At 39.8% G+C, this 18,369-nt stretch overlaps 1 protein-coding gene across 2 annotated transcripts in view; it reads right to left on the reverse strand.

The window, feature by feature from the left end:
• LOC134875864 (inactive ubiquitin carboxyl-terminal hydrolase 53-like) overlaps nucleotides 1–14,857 on the reverse strand; it is a 31,077-nt gene extending 16,220 nt beyond the window's left edge. Inside the window, exons 1-10 of one of the 2 annotated variants that reach the window (XM_063900568.1) lie at nucleotides 14,543–14,857; nucleotides 13,696–13,788; nucleotides 6,962–7,578; nucleotides 5,937–6,029; nucleotides 5,579–5,713; nucleotides 4,367–4,477; nucleotides 3,281–3,363; nucleotides 3,001–3,085; nucleotides 2,520–2,666; nucleotides 5–154 (exon numbers count right to left, since the gene is read on the reverse strand). In XM_063900568.1, coding sequence (XP_063756638.1) covers nucleotides 5–154; nucleotides 2,520–2,666; nucleotides 3,001–3,085; nucleotides 3,281–3,363; nucleotides 4,367–4,477; nucleotides 5,579–5,713; nucleotides 5,937–6,029; nucleotides 6,962–7,105 — 948 coding nt within the window. In that variant the 5' untranslated portion in view covers nucleotides 7,106–7,578; nucleotides 13,696–13,788; nucleotides 14,543–14,857. The remainder of the gene's footprint in view (nucleotides 1–4; nucleotides 155–2,519; nucleotides 2,667–3,000; nucleotides 3,086–3,280; nucleotides 3,364–4,366; nucleotides 4,478–5,578; nucleotides 5,714–5,936; nucleotides 6,030–6,961; nucleotides 7,579–13,695; nucleotides 13,789–14,542) is intronic. The other variant, XM_063900569.1, reaches the window with a different exon arrangement.
• Nucleotides 14,858–18,369: the final 3,512 nt, after the last annotated feature.

Consider the following 18,369-nt stretch of genomic DNA (forward strand, 5'->3'; position numbering starts at 1 on the left):
TTACCTCTTTCACCGTAGCGTCATCGAAGAAGACCCATTTGGAGGACTTGGTGTGGTAGGCGAAGGCACAGTAGTGGCGGCTGGAGTAGCAGATCATCCCTACCAGCAGCAGCTCGCACTTTTTGGCAAGCTCATCCGTCACACTGTAGAAGAGCTGTGCAGACACACACACACACACACACACACACACACACACACACACACACACACACACACACACACACACACACACACACACACACACACACACACACACACACACACACACACACACACACACACACACACACACACACACACACACACACACACACACACACACACACACACACACACACACACACACACACACACACACACACACACACACACATTTATATATATAAACGTATACAGCAATTACTCAGCGGCCTCAGCGCTACAGTAAGTGTGCAGGCATTGAGTGATGTAGACAGGGAGGGGGATCAGTTACTCCATCTGTTTATAGATTAGGTTAAGGGAATGAACCGCCATTGATTCAACAATCAGGACGAATCAGGCGCCGCTTTAAATCAGCGCCTTCACGTGACATCTAAACTAATTCTTCACAGCATGAGGTGATGAATATTAAGAAATACACAATAAAATCATCAAATATGTTTGAAATTTCATACAGAGTGGAATCACTTTAATCTTCATTTTGTGAAGAAACAAACTATTTCATAGCCTCATAGAATTATTGTTTTAGTGAAAACCCAACCATTTTAAACAAGATTACACAGAGACATCTTTTTTTGAACATCCTTTTCAGTTAAAAACAAACAAAGAATAGTAAAGGTAAATTGTAAGGTCGCCTACAATAATAAATTATGAATATAAAAATCAGCAGCATAGTCTGACTTTATACTTTCCTAAATAATTTGTGTAATAACAAAAAAAAAATCAGGATCTATTTTGCTACTTCTCTACAATGTTAGAGAGCTACATAGATCCGCGTCCTTGATTAGAGGATATTCATTATTATCCCAACAATGGAAATGCACCAAAATAAATGTATTGTGAGTGTTTGAATTGCATTAAACTCCTTCATCATCATAGCAACACAGTATTCCTATTTATGGTCAAACTGCTGTGATAAAGAGTTGTTTTCTTGTGTTTCTTTTATAAATTATGCACAAATATCTGCATAAATCAAAGAAATAAAGTAATAAATAAAGTAAAGCATTTAGCAGACACAACAAACCGTTTGTCCCACCCATGTTTCCTGCACAGCCCGTTCCCTGTCTGCCTCTCACTCTCTCAAACAATACATTTCAAAGCAAACTATGGGCGGGGGGGCTCCCTGTAACACCCAATAAAGTCACATGAAACACTACTTAATGAATAAAAGGGCTTTGTGGCACAGTAGTGGGTGGTGTGTGTGTGTGTGTGTGTGTGTGTGTGTGTGTGTGTGTATGTGTGTGTGTGTGTGTGTGTGTGTGTGTGTGTGTGTGTGTGTGTGTGTGTGTGTGGGCTGAAAAAATTCTTCAGTTGGTATGCTTTGGAAACGCACAAGAGGGAGCCGTCAAGAAAACTCTTTGAATGAAGGAGTTGTGTAACGTGTGGAGCGTTTGAGTAATGATGGATTTGTTTGCTTGTGGTCCAACACTGTGTCCTCATGTGTACGGGCTACTGAGGAATAATACAAAGTACATTTTTCACATACATATTTCATGTGCTACCTAATGTGTTTTTATGGACAGAAAGGGAGGTACACTCTGTGCTTAATTATGATCAAACATGTGTGAAATATAAACAACTAAAGCAGTCTTGGACATGTTATTCTTTCCATCTCGGTGACGCATGTTCAGCCCACATGTTCCCTCAGACAGGCGTGCACACACTCAGGAAAACACAGAATTGAGGGGAGGGGCTTTCTGACCAGGGCCAGCAAGGGCTTGTTGATCGCGGCGTCAGGCCAACTGGGCATTGGGCGTCGACTGCTTACGCAACAGGCCGACTTACGGAGAGCTAAATCCCCACTTTATTTCCCACATATGCTACCACTGCACCAAAATAAACTGATCCTAAAAACAGCAAAAATGGTAGCTGTGTGAAAAAACCTAAGTCCAAAACGATACTGACAAACTGAATCATGTCTGGAGAGAGTTACTGCATATGTTTTAGGTATTGAATTAGTTAATCTCAAAAGGTAAATGAAATATTCTAGCTTTATGTTAATATTGATGCTGGAAATCCAGAAACTACTGGGCCCAAAATACTAAAATGAAGATAAAAACAAGATGTAAAATATTGTAATTGTCAATCATTCTTGTATTCTTCATTTGGATTTTATTTTTGGATTTTCTCAAGTAGTTTAATTGTGTTGTTCTTTTTGATTACCATCTCTTTTTTTTCAAGTCAGAGTTTTATGATTTATCTCTGACTTGCTGATATTGTGTTATTATTTTTTTTTTCTAACTACTTACACTACTTTTTATTCAAATGCATAAATCACCAAGTGTCTAATGTAAATAAAATGTTGGTTAAAGTGGACTCACCGTGGAGAGACTGAGATGAGGCCCCAGGGATCGGATAACGTCCTCGGTGAGGTCCGACTGATCCGAGTCCCAGACGAAGCCGATAGTAACGATCTCCGGAGAGTTCATGAGGACGCGTCTGATCCGAATCCTCTGCCCACAGTTGCTCTGGAGTAGACACAAAAAAAAAGATGAACATTTTACTCAAAAGCAACTTCACATAATGACCAAACGTTGGACAATTACTATACTTGTACAAAAGAAGATGCGAATTAAGATGACGGAATTAAACGAGCTCCAGTGGAAATCAAACAGTAAAAACAATGAAGAAAACTGCACTTACACATAACATGTGATAGTTTCATGTATAAATGTAAGGTGTGTTACTTAAAATAAGTGTGGAGCAATGAGGAGAATATAAACCTAAAAACTGCACCTGTTGATATTAGCTTTGACCACCAATAAATCCCATTTGTATAACCCCTTTTCAGAGGACACTTACTGGACAGTTACGGAAGTCCCCTATCGTACTTGCTGCTTTTAAAAGTTCCCCAAAAGACTCGTCTCTGCGCTGAAGTGTCTGTTGACTGAGAGAGATGAGAAGCATCATCAGCAAAAAAAAGAGAGACAGAGACAAATAAAGATGAAGGTATGCGGAGAAAAAAACGCTGTGAGATGTCAGCTAAAAAGTTAGGTTATGGCCATGTGATAGATGTGCACAGAGAGAACATGAGCTGGATGGATGAACATGGGGAAGCAGAGAAAGTTTCACGAAGCCTCACCAGAGTGCAGTGGTGGAGACATAATGAACCAGCTCTGTAAACGGCAGCGGGTCGGACGACGCCCCGCAGCTACGGCACACAGACTGCAGAGGAGACAGGGTCAGAGAAACAAGGGGGTAAGCGACAGGAAAAAAAGAAACACAGGTGTGATGTCAGGGCTAATTATCAAGTCAGCATGGCTGAAAATAGTTGTATCAGAAATACTCCCAAAGAAAAAAATACACAAAACTGTGGAAAGAGATTCGGACTGCTTTAGATGATGACTTGCATTATCAGACATCCCATTTATTCATTTAAGTCATCAATCTCCCTCTGACTATGCAATCCTCATTTGGGCTTTGTTAATATTTGCAGGATTGGGTGCCCTGCACTGACTGTCCCCCGAGGGATTTAGTCCAAAGGCGTATTATCTGTTAGATTCACAGATAGGACGGGTGCAGGACAGGGACAGTCAGTGATGGGCATCACAGCCTCAGGACAGGATGTGTGTGTGTGTGTGTGTGTGTGTGTGTGTGTGTGTGTGTGTGTGTGTGTGTGTGTGTGTGTGTGTGTGTGTTTGGGGTTGTGAAGGAATTTATGTGAACACCATCTGTGATTTATCTGCTGCTGCTGCACCGTGGAATCTGACCAGAAACACCCTGTTTATTCCACCGGGGCGACCCGGTATCAAAACATGACGGATTGGATTTCTACTGTCTCAGACAGTGATTCATGTACCTGTCTGTGTGTGTGTGGGTGTGTGTGTGTGTGTGTGCTGCTTAATCCTAACATTGGCTAGCGTGGTTAGCATGTCCACACTTTTCGTTAGAGGCTGAGGAAACAAACACTGTGTGCTCAAAAACATCAAGATATTTAACACCTCCTCCTCACAGGGCCTGATGTGACCCTTCTTTTTAAATCACGGCATGTGTGTAGCATGTGTACGACAGCGTTTAGGGACCATTTAACATTAAATACAAATGGGAAATTATTGAGCAAGCGGACAGGTAACATCTTAAGAAAAAACTCAGAATTAACAAGATTGGAGTCATCATTATTAAATTAATACTTTTTCTGCCGTAAAAATATATATATATTTCTCCTCACCTGCTCATAAAGTGTCATAGCAAACTTCTGATGTGTGATGCAAGACTTTGAGGTGCAGGCATCCGTCTCCTCAGGCACAATGTGCAGGTGGATCCTATCCAGGATGTTCTCCTGTAACACCAACATCAAAAAACATCTATCAGGGCACGGGGTTCAATATTTCAAATACAGCGACCTCTCTAAAGCACCACATGCTATTTCCTTTTACAGAGAGCAAACCTTCAGTACAGTGGGAAACATGGGTGGAAACCTGACATTTGAAGGAAATGAGGTACTGAGCAAGCTCTCACCCATTTTGGCTCACTCCTGTTTTTATGTTTCTTGTGGGTTTATATTATATTAAAGCTGCAAGGTTGGTCTGCAAACGATACAAAGGCACAACTTGATTGGCTGTAATCTGACACCAAGTCCATAAACTCATGCTGCTGCCAATACATTACATGCTGAAAGCTCAAGGGCAAAGATCTGCCCAGGATGTAAGCTTCACTCTTTGATGTAGAAAGTTACTGTTTAAGTTTATGTATCAGCGATTGTGAGTCATTTTGAATTTAAGATGCACAGTAACTTAATCTAACACTGGTCCAACCCATTGTCCACTTATAGTAAACTCTTCTCCCCCTTGTGCTCCAGAGTCTTGTTTACCCATTGCTGTGTAATTGGACTTCCTGAGTGTACACTGATTGTCGGATAAAAGGAGGATACGTGTAATGTTGTACGCAAAGGGGATCAAAAGCATGGAAAGAAAAATAAATAAACACGAGTGATGGACAAAAGAAGAAGAAGAAAATATATCAAGGATATAAAATGCTGCAGGAAATGTTTTATATTTGATGGTTGAAAACAAAAAATGAATTTAAATACTTTAATGAAAAACGGTTTTGGCCAAACAATACCTTATTCTGCCAAAAATAGCAGAAAATTGGAGCTGATACTTAAAAAAAAGAAGAAGATGAGGACGAATAAAAGGATGCGACACAAAACATGGTAGCAGGAAAACAGAGAGGTTCAAAAAGAACTCTTATATAACCTGTCATGATGATATTTAGCGGCAATGTGGCAGGGGTTGATGGGAGGGGAAGGGAGGGACAGAAGCTCTTTCAGTGACCTCGCCAAACAGTTTGTTGCCATGCATTACCCCGATGTGTGGCAGGGTAACACACAAAGACACAAACATCGCTCTACATACACTGCCGTGTTGCCACAGGAACTTACAAAGCACTCTGCGGCGTCGTCCATGAAGCCCAGCTGGAAGCGCTGCTCGTCCTTAAAGGTCTCTGCCAAGGCGTGACGCAGGTTGTCAGAGGGCAGCGCACGCTCCCGACTGTGCTGAAACTGGGAGAAGATGCCCTGGAGAGGGGAGAGGAGGAGAACTGGTTTGCTCATGGACTGAGGGATGTTTTGTTTGTGTTTTTCACCCTCACTGCTGAGGGCTGCACGAGTAATTCACATGTTTTTGAATATTCTTGTTCGGAACAGAACATGTTAAACATACCATAAGCATTTTAATATATGTTTCAATGATAATAGTAAATTAACTGCTTCTAAAGACGGTTCCTGACTGTTTGTCTACCTTTAATGCACAAAAGATGCAGGATTCCCCTAAACAGAAGTGTCCAGGTAGCTGCCTCAGGCTGCGTCGGAAGATGTCCAGTTGCCACAAAACCTGCACAAGAGAAAAGGAAGGTTACTTTGATTCTTCACACTATAAAACTTTATAATAAGTATCTATCTTTTGCTACGTATGGCAATCAGACATTAGTTTACAGTCTCCAAAGTCATGAGGATAAGGAGTGGGCGAGAGGAAGAACTCCCTCACAGAGCCTCGGGTAACGATCATCTTCAACCAGCTCAGCCTCTGAGTCACAGTCTCTGAGACAGTGACCTCACTGTGGGCTGACTGCAGCAATGAACCAAGCTAGTATCCCAATAGTCAAATGCAACCTTCAAGTGCATAAATAAACTGCCAGGAAGCTGTGACACACGCAGACAGTGATTAAAGTCTGAAACTTTAAATAAATGATGGTCATATTTTGAGAGGGGGAAGTACAGGGAGGAAGACTACAACAAGTAAGGGATTAAAGTTCAACAAAATAAGAGTATAGCGGCCATTTGTCCTTATATAAATGACAAACTTCCAAATTAAAAACTGCCGCTGAGGCTCCAGAAACTGAATCCTACAAAGAGATTTAATCCAATGTTCAGGCATTAATATAGTTTGTTCAACATCATTTTTTTTTCTAAGATCAAACAAAACAAATAACAATTGTATGCTTACTTTTGCCCGATCCCACCTCTACTTGTAAATACCTTTTAACCAGATGCCTATAGCTTCCTTCAAAATAAAAGCATGAACTACTGGAACTTAAATAATGACACAAAAAATGTATGATGAAATAATTAAAACAGCAATTAAGTAAATGAATGAATAGCATCAACAGAGAGAACGAAAGGAAGCACCTTTGCAACAAATATGACTTTTTGCCCACATACAATATTCAGCTAAATATTTTCCAGTGATGGAAATATCAGTCTGTCTGTTCATTTTCGGTCCAAATTAAAGTACCTTGTAGTGAATCTTAATCATTTCCTCCCTACCTGCACGGCGCTGTTGAGGAAGCAGCTGTTCTGGCCCGGTTCGTTTAGCAGTCCTTTGGTGGGGGCCAGAGACAGCATGCTCCCCGGCTGGTACGACTTCCCCAGATTGCCCCCCGGCTTCCTGAAGAACTTGACCCATGCCATTGGATAGCGGGGTCTGCCTCAGACAGGTGTGCCGGGCGGAGGTTGGTGCTGGGATCCCCGACAGTCCGGGGTTAAGTTATTCCTGCAGCAGCGGCACTGCTACACATCTAGTCCATTTCTGCAGCTCATGTAGAACATCTTTTTTTACTCGGTCTGCTTCTTAAAAGTTGTTCCAAAAGAATGTAAAGTCAACACAAGAAGTTATAATCCAAGTCTTTGTTTTGGGAAGCCGTTGATGATCCGCGGTCTGATGCTGGTGATGAGATGAGTTTTGACTTCGGAGCAGCACGCCTCAGTCATCCTGACGCTGTGCAGCACGAAGCTTCACACAGCTTCAGAGGGGACGGTGGACCCCTGCAAGCTCATTCTGCCACATGGTCCCGATGGTATTGGAGATTTTCCGCTGCAGTCAATTGTCCCTCTCAGAGGTCAATCCATAGCAAAGGTTTGTCCAGGCCGGGCAGAAAACACAGCTGCGTTAGAGACAGGGAGACAAGATTAAACGGGATTTAGATGACAATATGGAGCTTATCACTACTTTCTGTTTTTTGTGTAGTGTGTTAGCTCTATTGATGTTTAATTGCAACATTTCGGAGTCGTCTCATAACATCATAAAATATATTCTATAAAAGCGACCGAGACCACAGTCTTCATGTCGCTGCTTGTTCTAGTTCAAATGTCAACAGAGTTTATACATTAACTTTTCAAAACACCCTTTGCACTGGATGCGTTTACAACTGAAGTTACCGTAGCAGAGTAACATCCACACTGATTTAGTTCAGTTTCCTTCACAACAGATGAGAACTGCCAAGAGACATTTACAAAGAACAATGGTAACGTTCACTAAGAGCAGAATTTGTATAATTATTTATCTACAATTGAGCCGTTTATTTTGTAAATGTACATTCAAAATAATAAGATTTGGTAAAAATATCTGCTGTAAAGGTCTCCCGTCACTACAGACAAGTTTCACTATTGACAGCTGATCTCTAACTTTTCATGTGACAGGAAAGCAACTTGTTTTTTATAATTTTATTATTGATCTGTCATTTTTTCAACCGACTCATGTCAATAAAATATTAAAAATGGTCCGCAGAGCCCAAAGAATAGTACGAAAAAATAAAAACTACCTGATCATTTGAAAAAAGGATAATCATAATTACAATGGATTAATCTTGCGCTGAAAAAGTATCTGCATGGATTTGTAGATTTAAAAAACAGATGGGTCCCTATTATAAGAAAACATTCCCTGACATGTTTTAAACATTTATGTTTGCAGCTTGAGAGCCAATAAAAAAAGGCATGAAGTTTCTTGTGTGTGTCATTTTGTCAGTTTTTCTGGCATTGTCATTCTTTTGTAACGACAAAAAGAGCATAAGAGCGCTGTCCTGGCCTATTTTTAACTGGAGAAGAGCAGCTGAGGACATTTCAACAAACCACTGAAGATGCACTTCGATTGATAAACTTGCAGCCCGTGCAGCTTCAACACCACAGTGAGAAAGAGCAACACAATCTGCAGAGAGTGTGCGCTCCTGTGAGCAGTTTGATGGATGAACACGTTTGTGCTGAGTGAGGCAGGGGGAGCTGTGTGTGGGTTATTACAGTACAGGAGGATGCGAGTGCTGTATACACAAAGCCTGTTAGTTTTAATGTGATTATTGTGATTTTTTATGGGATGTTCTTTTATGTCATTCACAAAGCTCGCCCCGTGTGGAGAAGGCGATGTACTTGTAGCTTCAGAAAAGTGTGAAGAAGCAACAATATTTCCATGTGTGGCCCAAAGTGATTCATCCTGTTTTTGTCCCCAACACCTTAAAGAATAGACCTCAAACACTTTGTCAGCCAGAGTGAAGACAAAACAATCTGCCCTACTTTGCACTACAATGAAACGTCCCTCTTGTGACACTCTCCAGAACAACAAAAAGTTTCCCAGAACCCGTTGGACCACGTTTCTATCCTGGTATTTCAGGAATCCCAGCGGCCCGATGATGTTGCAACAGGGTCACCAGGGTCAACAGGTAATAGTTCGACCTGAAGTTAAGTCATCACAGTCCTCTCCACATGATGCAGCTAAACATGCTAATGTCCTGTTGTCGCAACTCAGCAATAACAGCATTCCTAAGCAATCTGTAAAGCTCAGTGTTGCTTAAGAGCGGCTGTTTACACATTAGTTTCAGAGCAGAGAGGAAACCTTTACACACCTTTACCAATAACATGGCTCGACGTGTTGGTACCGTCTGTACGTTTCTTCAAATTTCAGAAGCCCAACTCGCTTCCTATGTTTTAATATCTGTTTCCCGAGATCTGAATTCTCTACCTGAAGAACTCGCCAAACACAAAACAAGTAATACTGATTGATTTAAAAAAGATTTAGGGAAATTATCAGACAAATTTTTGCACTGCCTTTCAATATATCAAATACCTATTCATGTATTAGCACTGTAACTTTTATTTGTATAATTTATACCAGTCTTCATCTATTTTAACGTGTTTTAAGTTGTGTTCTCTTGGCTTATTAGTGACTAAAAGTCCTTTTATAGATTATTTCTCCTGCACTATATCTTAATGCTTTTATTTGTTTGTGTTCAAACAATATCAAAAACATGCCTTGACTTCTTTTTCCTTGACTCTCTGGTAAATATGTGTATGTCTGTATAAACTGCTTTTTTATTTATATTTCTAATAATCTTCTTACATATTCTCATAAATATTAATATCACTTATCACTATCACAGCTCAACCCCTCAAGGATATCACAATTCAACAAGGTATACAGTTCAAATATTGAGACTTATTTTGAAAAATAGTGCATCCGAACAAGAGTGTAAAGCACCTCTTCAATTTAAATGTACAAACAAGCAAAGATAATACCACACATCCACTTAATTCAACGTCCATTTGTTGGCAGGGAAAATGAAGCCAATGCAAGCTGTATATTGTGACACTGCTGACAACAGCAAGAGTAAATATGGCTCTGCTTTCAGGTCTGAGAGAAGTTATTAAATTATGGTGGTCCACTTGAAAACTGCCAACCTCACTTATGTTTAATCATCTATTAGTCTGAGCAGAATTGAGACTTGCTGACTGCGATTTAATGACATCAAAGAGAATGCCCAGAATGACCATAACATAGAAAATCCTGAATAAAATTAAGCACATTTGAACCTCGCTCAACGATTATAAACATGCTTTTCTATTATTGCATGACAATGCGGCCACTGCTGAGGAGAACATTTGTGCCACATCCGATTTCCCCCCACAAGAAATAATAAAAAAAACATTCCCGGTTTATCAGATTAAGCATGACACCTTTCATCTGACAACATCATGTGACTGCACCATGTTGCGTTTGCACAGCACGAGAGGCGCACATTTTTAGACACGGACTGGCTGAGTTACAATCCAGAGAGGTTAAAGTGGACCTGTGAGCAGATACAGAGACATTATCTGAACAGGTGGCTGTCTTGGACTGTTTTTCATACGCAGAAATATTCTCAAAAATGTAAAACAGATCCCTCATAATATATTTCAACTGAATGCAGCCATGTGATATATCAGCCTGTTTGTTTTTGAAGCTTGCTGGAGAAAAACACTCAACCGACCAGTCACAATATTGTCAAGAAGCCAGGTTTACGTCATTACCCCGTGTAAGCCAACGCGGCTGCCACCCTTCCACTTCAGTCTGTGCTGAATTAAACCATTTTCTTCAGGCTGGTTTCCTTAATTTAGGTTAATCCTTACAAAGTTTGTCCATTCTTTCCACATCAACAGGAAGAAGGAGCTCGTGCCTGTACGATAGTCACTTCTTTGTTCAAAAATGGTCTTTCTCTGGCTTTAATATATATATTGATGATTTCTGATATGACCCTTTATATTATTGAATTGATAAATACAATAATTATGTGAGGCTACTGTATAATGTTATTACTTCTGTATCAGACAGAAATATGCCACCATAACAACATCATTAAACAACATACAACAGATTTGATGATTTGAGGAGTATTTGATTCAATATGAAATCATCAATCCCCGTGGGGAAATAAGTAATATTCAGTCAGGTAAAAACGTTGTGCCGATCTGAGCCACACAAAAGAAGTGATTTCACTTTTTCTCTCAGCAGCAGTGGTACAGGATGTCCAGTCTTCCTCTATAAACAAAGACTTGCTCAGACTCTCTCCAGGATCAACCCTTCTCTTGTCATGGGGAAAACGCTAAGGCTTGCACCTTGGAGCAATCAGCCCCTGAGTGTGTGTTGTGCATCAGCACCTCTGACAGGCCGAGAGATCCTGGAGAGAGGTGGGCATGCTTCATGTGAAGGCATGCGGAGCAGGATGCTATAATCTATCTATTAGTGATCTGTTGATGGATAGCCTCATTAAGAATGATTCAATTGATCTGGTTCCTATGGAAATGCAAAGAGTCGCTGAAGAATCAATCTGTGGTAAATTGGGTCACACTAATTCAATGTCTAGAAGACGTGAAACACATGGTGGGAACAGCAGAGAAAGGAAGTATTCGAAGAGGCTTTGTGGGAACCTAACACCCATAATTAGTTGAAAAGCCTATGCATTCTTTCATACAAAGCCTCTAAATTCATTTGAATTTCCTTAATAAAAACACAACTTCCAGCCTCTCCTCAACTTCTGAGATAAATCCAGGTATAGTCTACCTTTTTCTCAATGCTAAACAAACACTATATACTTCCATCATCTTGCTGCATTTTCCTCCTGCATGACAGCTGAGCATTCTTGTGTGTTACTCCTCAACCCTGACTCTGTTGATGAATGACTTTCCTTACTCAGGGTTACATTCAACAACGACTTCGACTACCAGGGGTAATAGCAAAGTATCGTACATCTGTTTCTCCTCTATTTTTAGTCAAATCTAAATCTTTTGTATGAGGATATCTAATATTTGACAAGAAATGTGTAAATAATTCAGCTCTAACTTCAGGAAAGTAACTTCTGAGCTATGTTGAGTCATACCTCGTGTGCTATAGTTGGGGAAAATATATATTTTAAAAGTTATATGACACTTCTGCTAGAGTACAAAATAAACTGTTGTAAGATGAGACTTTAATATAAAACCACTTATTTGACCATTTGTTTTATAAAGCAGATGATCTGAAAATATCCTGGGATGCAGAAGGTCTGTGAAAAAGCAAAACGTATCCTCACAAATAGAATAAAGAATGCTGAGCAAGGAAACAGTTTGTACTTGGTTTGTGGTTATAAGCTGCAGTTTCCTTTTACTAAAAGGTTGATTTATCCCCCACTGAATTTAAAATAATCATCCACTGCTACACATTCACATTTTCCATGTCATGAGTTCGCCTTGGGTAGAAAATAATCAACTTCTCTTTTTTTGATGCAGTCATGCAAACTTCTCAAAAGTCTGAGTCATTTGGTAAACGCATGAACACAGTTTTATTGAGACGTCTCACAGATGAATCCCAATCAGTTCACCACATTATATTTAAAAAGAACACACTTAAAGTGGAAGTCTAAGTGTCTGACATGAGGATATAAACACTTTTCTCTACATTCTCCACTGTTCACACAATGTTCTAATATCCTATGATTTATACATTTGCTTTTCACAAAACTGTCTGTCTGTTTATTTAAATCAAGAGTAGTCTGGAAATATACAATGCCTCAGCACAAGTAGCCCCTGCCTGCATGTAGAGAAGAGGCAATAAAACACGACCCTGCATGCTCTGACCCTAAGAAACCGTGAAACTTGGACTGTGGCATTCCCTGTGGACTGCAGACAAGCTTTGAGCCTTTGGGCAACAATGCAGCGGTGTTTCCTGTGTGGGCTTCCTGCTCAAAGGCTCGCCACTTTCCAGGCAGCACACGGTCCAGTGTTCAACCGCTGTGAAACTGAACAGGTCCCCCACACCACGCTGAGTCACCGCTTTCTCCTCACAGAGGAAGAGGAGAACAAAAGCACTTGGTCCATGAGCCCATGCTCCAAAGTTACATCCTCCTCTCCACCGTTATAATTGCTTCCTTAACGTCCCGACCATTGACAGAAACTTGCCAACAAATATCAAGCGTGAGGATGAGCGACAACTTATTTTCCCATTCTTTTAAATAATAGTCATAGGGATACTAACATTGTTTTTCCATTATCCATTAAGATTCAGATTAAATAGAAGTTTATTGTTTGTTCATTAAAATGTCTGAAAATAATGATAAATCTCCATCATTTTCTCCAGACCAGTGTCTCAAAGTCCAAGATGTATTTAAATGCCTTGTTTTGTCCAAGGATTTTCATTTAAATGTTATATGAAACAAAGGGAAATCCCCATATTTTAGTGACTGAAAACAGCCGTTAAAGATATTTTCAGATGAAAGATTATTACTTACTAACTACAAATGTTAATTAGTAATCAACTTGGTGTCTGATTAGTTGATCTTATTGATAACTTAATTCGTATCTTCGCAGCTAACAGGTAAATTCCTTCAGATTAAAAGTAAATATCAAGTTGCAAACCTTTGAATCAAGTTAGCTACCCAAGTCATTTTCAAAAGCAGAATCACTCAGTGAATTAAGCAACCAATACCTAGAAAAAGAACACTTACTCCACGTACTCCAGCAAACAAAGAGGTGACAGAAGGCTGACTGTCAGAACTGGTTCTTCAGCATGCCTCCATATTTAGTTCAGCATTTCGGTCCTAAAGGAAATGTTCCACAGGCATCAACATACAGGATGAGTGTGCACAGGCTGTGAGCTCACTGCTGCACCACCACTGTGTGAGGGGGGGTATCATTAGGGTGAGGTAAAGTGGGAGAAACCAGTTACAGCTTGAGGGTCTGCAAGTGACTTCTGAATGTTTTGCCCAAATATTTAAAACAAATATGATGTGCAGAAATTACGCAATATGAACCTCTGAGGGCACACAAACACATGTTAGCTCATACTGCTTTTTGTCCTGAGTAACACCATAAAGGAAAGCTGACCTGTGTACGTGTTAAACTATATGAAAAGCATACGTGGGTCATTAAATACTTTTTTAAACAGACTCAATAAATATTGTGTTGAAAATGCGACATAAATTGAGACTTAATCGTTATTTTGGTGACACTAGCTGCCTATTTTAAATAATGAATGATACACCCGAGCTAGCTGTCAACAACAAAACCACAAAACGGACCAATTTGAAATAAAAGACAAACAATACGTTATTAGATATGACACTATGGACAGTCGAGATAACAAAGCATGTCTTTTAGGTGTTGTGTGCCACATTTAGTAACTTGACATGAGTGCTAAGTGAAGCTAAAGACAAGAGGCAGCTAACGCTAGGCCTACCTGACTTACCTGAGCTCAGGTGAAACTACATTTCCGCCCCACGCACTCCTGCCACACTGATAAATGAATAAAGTTCCAGAACTACTCGTGTCGCACTGAAATTAAGTGTTACTCACCCAAGAGGAGAAATGATCCTGAGTGCGGAGTCTAATATCCTGCAGTGAGAAAAGAGTTGAAGTATTTTGGTGGAGTTTCGGGGGAGGAGTCGCTGCTGGTGAAATCCACTTCAAGGCAGACGGAAAGTCTTTCCGCCGCTGAAACTTCCCTCTCTCTGGCTTTGGAGGTTTTATTACCTTTCAGAATCGCCACTTCGGACACAGTCTTAGTCCACTTTGCGGTATATCCCCGTCCAGAGCGTCCCGCTGCAGCTCGCTGATGCGCGGCGGTGGAGAGCAATGGTCGCTCGGTTCTCTCCGGCACCTGAAATACTGGATTAGAGATGTTTTCAGAGCCGAGATGTCAAACCCCGCCTCTTCAACAGTGTATTTACTGCAGTCTGCCATGCTACTGTATACCGCTGCCACAGCCACAGCGCACACACTCAAACACTCACAGCGCCAACTCTGCTGGCAGCCTCGTTAATGTTGCTTTATGGTGCAGGGGTTTACAGTGAGCAAAATACAACTCTCTAACTGCAAAGCTGCAGCATATGCATGGTTGAAAACATGTTTCAAAAGTATCTGGTGTTTCAAAATGTCACCTTAAATATATTTGGATGTTTTTATTTTCTTGTTGTCTGGTATCTGAATATGCATGCATTATTTGTAAGTATGCATTGCAGCACTGTGGTGGGCACATGGCAGTTAGCCCACACTTAACCTGACGTAGCTACATCAACAGCGGAAAGTGGTATTTTAACCTTATTAAATCTCATTTAAAACATGTTTATGGGCTTCTAAATACACTTTTGAAGGACTTCTCAAATACTGTTTTGGAATCAAATCTGAATACCAGATGAGAGTAGTCATTTAAGCCATATTTGTGCTATTCTAGCTACATTTTTCACTTTTATCTACTACATTATGATTGTTTAACTCTCCAACTGCATAGCATACATAGTTTAAAACACTTTTGTTGGTAGCCTTTCCTAATAAACTGCAAAATCAGTGAAAATGTATTTGGATATTGTTTATTGTCTGGTTATTGTGCATCCAGGGATACCAGCCATAATATTTTCTTATATTTGCAAATGAATGAGCATTGCAGCAATGTGTTGGACAGTGATTGAATAGGGGTGTGAAATATTTACCTGCCTGGTTATACCCCAACAATGTGAATACAATAACCCTGATGATTATGAACTACTGGGAGCAGAGGAAAGTGATGTAAGACTCTTGTTACTCAAACACCATCTGCCTGATCCTGTTATATAAAGAAAGCAACGTGAGAGAGACGTGCAATTAAAGCTTTTCTCGCCTTTCTGAAGAGATCACTGAGTGTAATAGCCCCTCTCATGTTTCATTGCTCAAGGCAAGGCAAGCTGACCAAATTTTTATTTGGAAAGATTATATTAATTAAAATAAGTAGTTTGGATTGCTTCCACAAGAGGGCATATTATATGGGATATATAATTCTGAGGCCATAAACTATACTTTCTTATCCTCCCCTCATTTATTTCCAAAAACATTATATTAACTTATGCAATGTCTCTGGGTTAACCTGAATACAGAGTAGAAATATAGCCAACTTTTGGAATCCAACTCAATCTCAATATGACTGATTGCTCTTGCAAGCATGCTCACATTTAGATATTTAGACCGATTGCCTGAAAGAAGGACTCTCTTTAATATTTGTGCCCCAATGTATTTTATGCTAATTCCAAACTGGCTTGTAAATAAACATTTGACCAATTAGCTTGTCATTTAGATTTTAAATTATAAGACAAAAATCTGGTCAAGTAGAGCAATTATTTGATCCAAGTAAAAGGGATGTTTCTCTGCAAAATCCACACAGTCACTCATTAATTAAGAGGAAACTGCAGTGACCGAGTGTGTGGAGTTCAGCCTTTCCCCAGGAAGTACTTAAAGAGCCTGTTGAGGAGACAATACCATTCCCCTACCTGCACATTTCCTCAAGGGACATATAACGCTTCCTCTAAAAGTATAAAATAGTTCAAGAGTGTTGTAATAATCAGTTTGAGTGAAGTGGGCATTAAAGTGTTTAATCTACCTTGTAAGACCACTCTGGAGGATTGATGTTAAAAGATTAACAAAGAATAGATATTTGGTTGGTGCTCTGAGAGGATTGACATTATGATGTTGGACATTCCCACCGTGGCTGAAGGCTTTGAGTGGTGCCAATGAATATCTTATACCTCCTTTAAATTATGGATCCGACAGCTCAAACAGATCAGGTCTTTAACAAGTTCCACAAATGTAAACTTTCTTTTTTCTGACTTTGAACAGCCTGCAGCTGCTGAATATGACAATCTGCACCTGTCAGCATTACTCTGAGCCAAAATTCTAAAAATGACCATATCATTGCACTGACACATCACTGACTGCTGCCCTGCACTCTGAATGACTTCTGCAGGAGAGAAGCTCCTTGTTTATCTGAAAGGAGTGTACAGTGTTACGCTGTTCAATCATATTACAATGAATATTGTGGGATTTCTAAATGACTAAACAAGACATTAAGAAGAATTTAGAAACTAGAAATGACGTTTTTTTTTTATTATCTAGAAAATATAATTGTTAGTTGAAGCCCTCTGAACGCTCTGAAAATTAGATCAAATTGTTCTCTAACTCAAGACTAACAGCTCAAGAAACCCACTTCCTACATAAGTTAGATGCTACAGTAAAGGGCATTTTTAATTCAAGATTTATTAGCAAGACTTTGCCAGCTCTGCAACGAGACTGTACACAGTGAACGCCCGCTGAGAGCCGGTGCCACTGCCTTGACTTCTCACCTTGAAAGCCTCAAAGAGCAACACAAGATCTGCTGAACATAGTGATGAATAACCTGCGGCTTCTTTTTGTCTTTTTTATTATTCACCAGCAACAACAACACACACACACATCATGTTTGAGTTTACTTTTAATGTGTTTCTTTCTCCCTCTCGCTGCCTGTCAATGTTTTTGTCTGTTAGATGGATTCATTGATGATCTTGATTGGGTCACTGAGCAGCTAAATTCCATTTCACCCCAAATGTGCTGTGCCAGTTGAAGTGGGATATTTTTAGCGCTGTTGTCTGGCTTTTCAATCCATACTTACTGGATTCAAATGGAAAGTGGGGCAACACTACCAAAAGAGTACAACTTTTAAAAAATATAATTCAGCTTTGTTATTTTTAGACCAAATTCACAAAATGAACCACACAATGTTCAAATATATAAATTATTCTGATTAATCATGAAGCAAAAATGAATTCCTTCAATATGTTCTAATGAGAAAGTGATTATTGTGGGAAGAAAAACAGTTATTCCAATAAATCCACTTCTTCAGCTGCTGCAACATTTAAGCTTCTAATTAAAATGTAAACTTAACCTGCTCCTGTGTCAGCCTGGGTAATAATAAATGCTCTAGTTTGTGTGTGTTCGTGTACACACGCAGAACTGGTATCATGGGAAATGCAAATTATTCAAATGGAACATCTTGTACTGATGAAAAGTAATATGAGGACTCAAGTTCTCCTGACCTTGCTCGTAAACACAAACAAATAAAGATATTTGTTGAGAGTGTTCAAATTGTGAAGGGTGAGCAGTAAGGTTACGCCACTTTTATCACTTTCTGCAAAAACTGCACAAGGTGAAATGACTGAACAAAACAAAGCTTGTTATGTTTTCTGTGCACAGCAATCGTTGTGTTGCTATTGAATTACTACTAATGAGGAAGCACACAGTGGTGAATGCCCTGTTGTTACGTAAGAGATTAGACATGCTCCAACGCCACAATGAGGGCCACGGGGAGGCGTTGCTCTCAGGCAGCTTCTAATATATTTAAC

Source organism: Eleginops maclovinus, chromosome 14 (genome assembly GCF_036324505.1).
Source record: "Eleginops maclovinus isolate JMC-PN-2008 ecotype Puerto Natales chromosome 14, JC_Emac_rtc_rv5, whole genome shotgun sequence".
Classification (NCBI taxonomy): domain Eukaryota; kingdom Metazoa; phylum Chordata; class Actinopteri; order Perciformes; family Eleginopidae; genus Eleginops; species Eleginops maclovinus.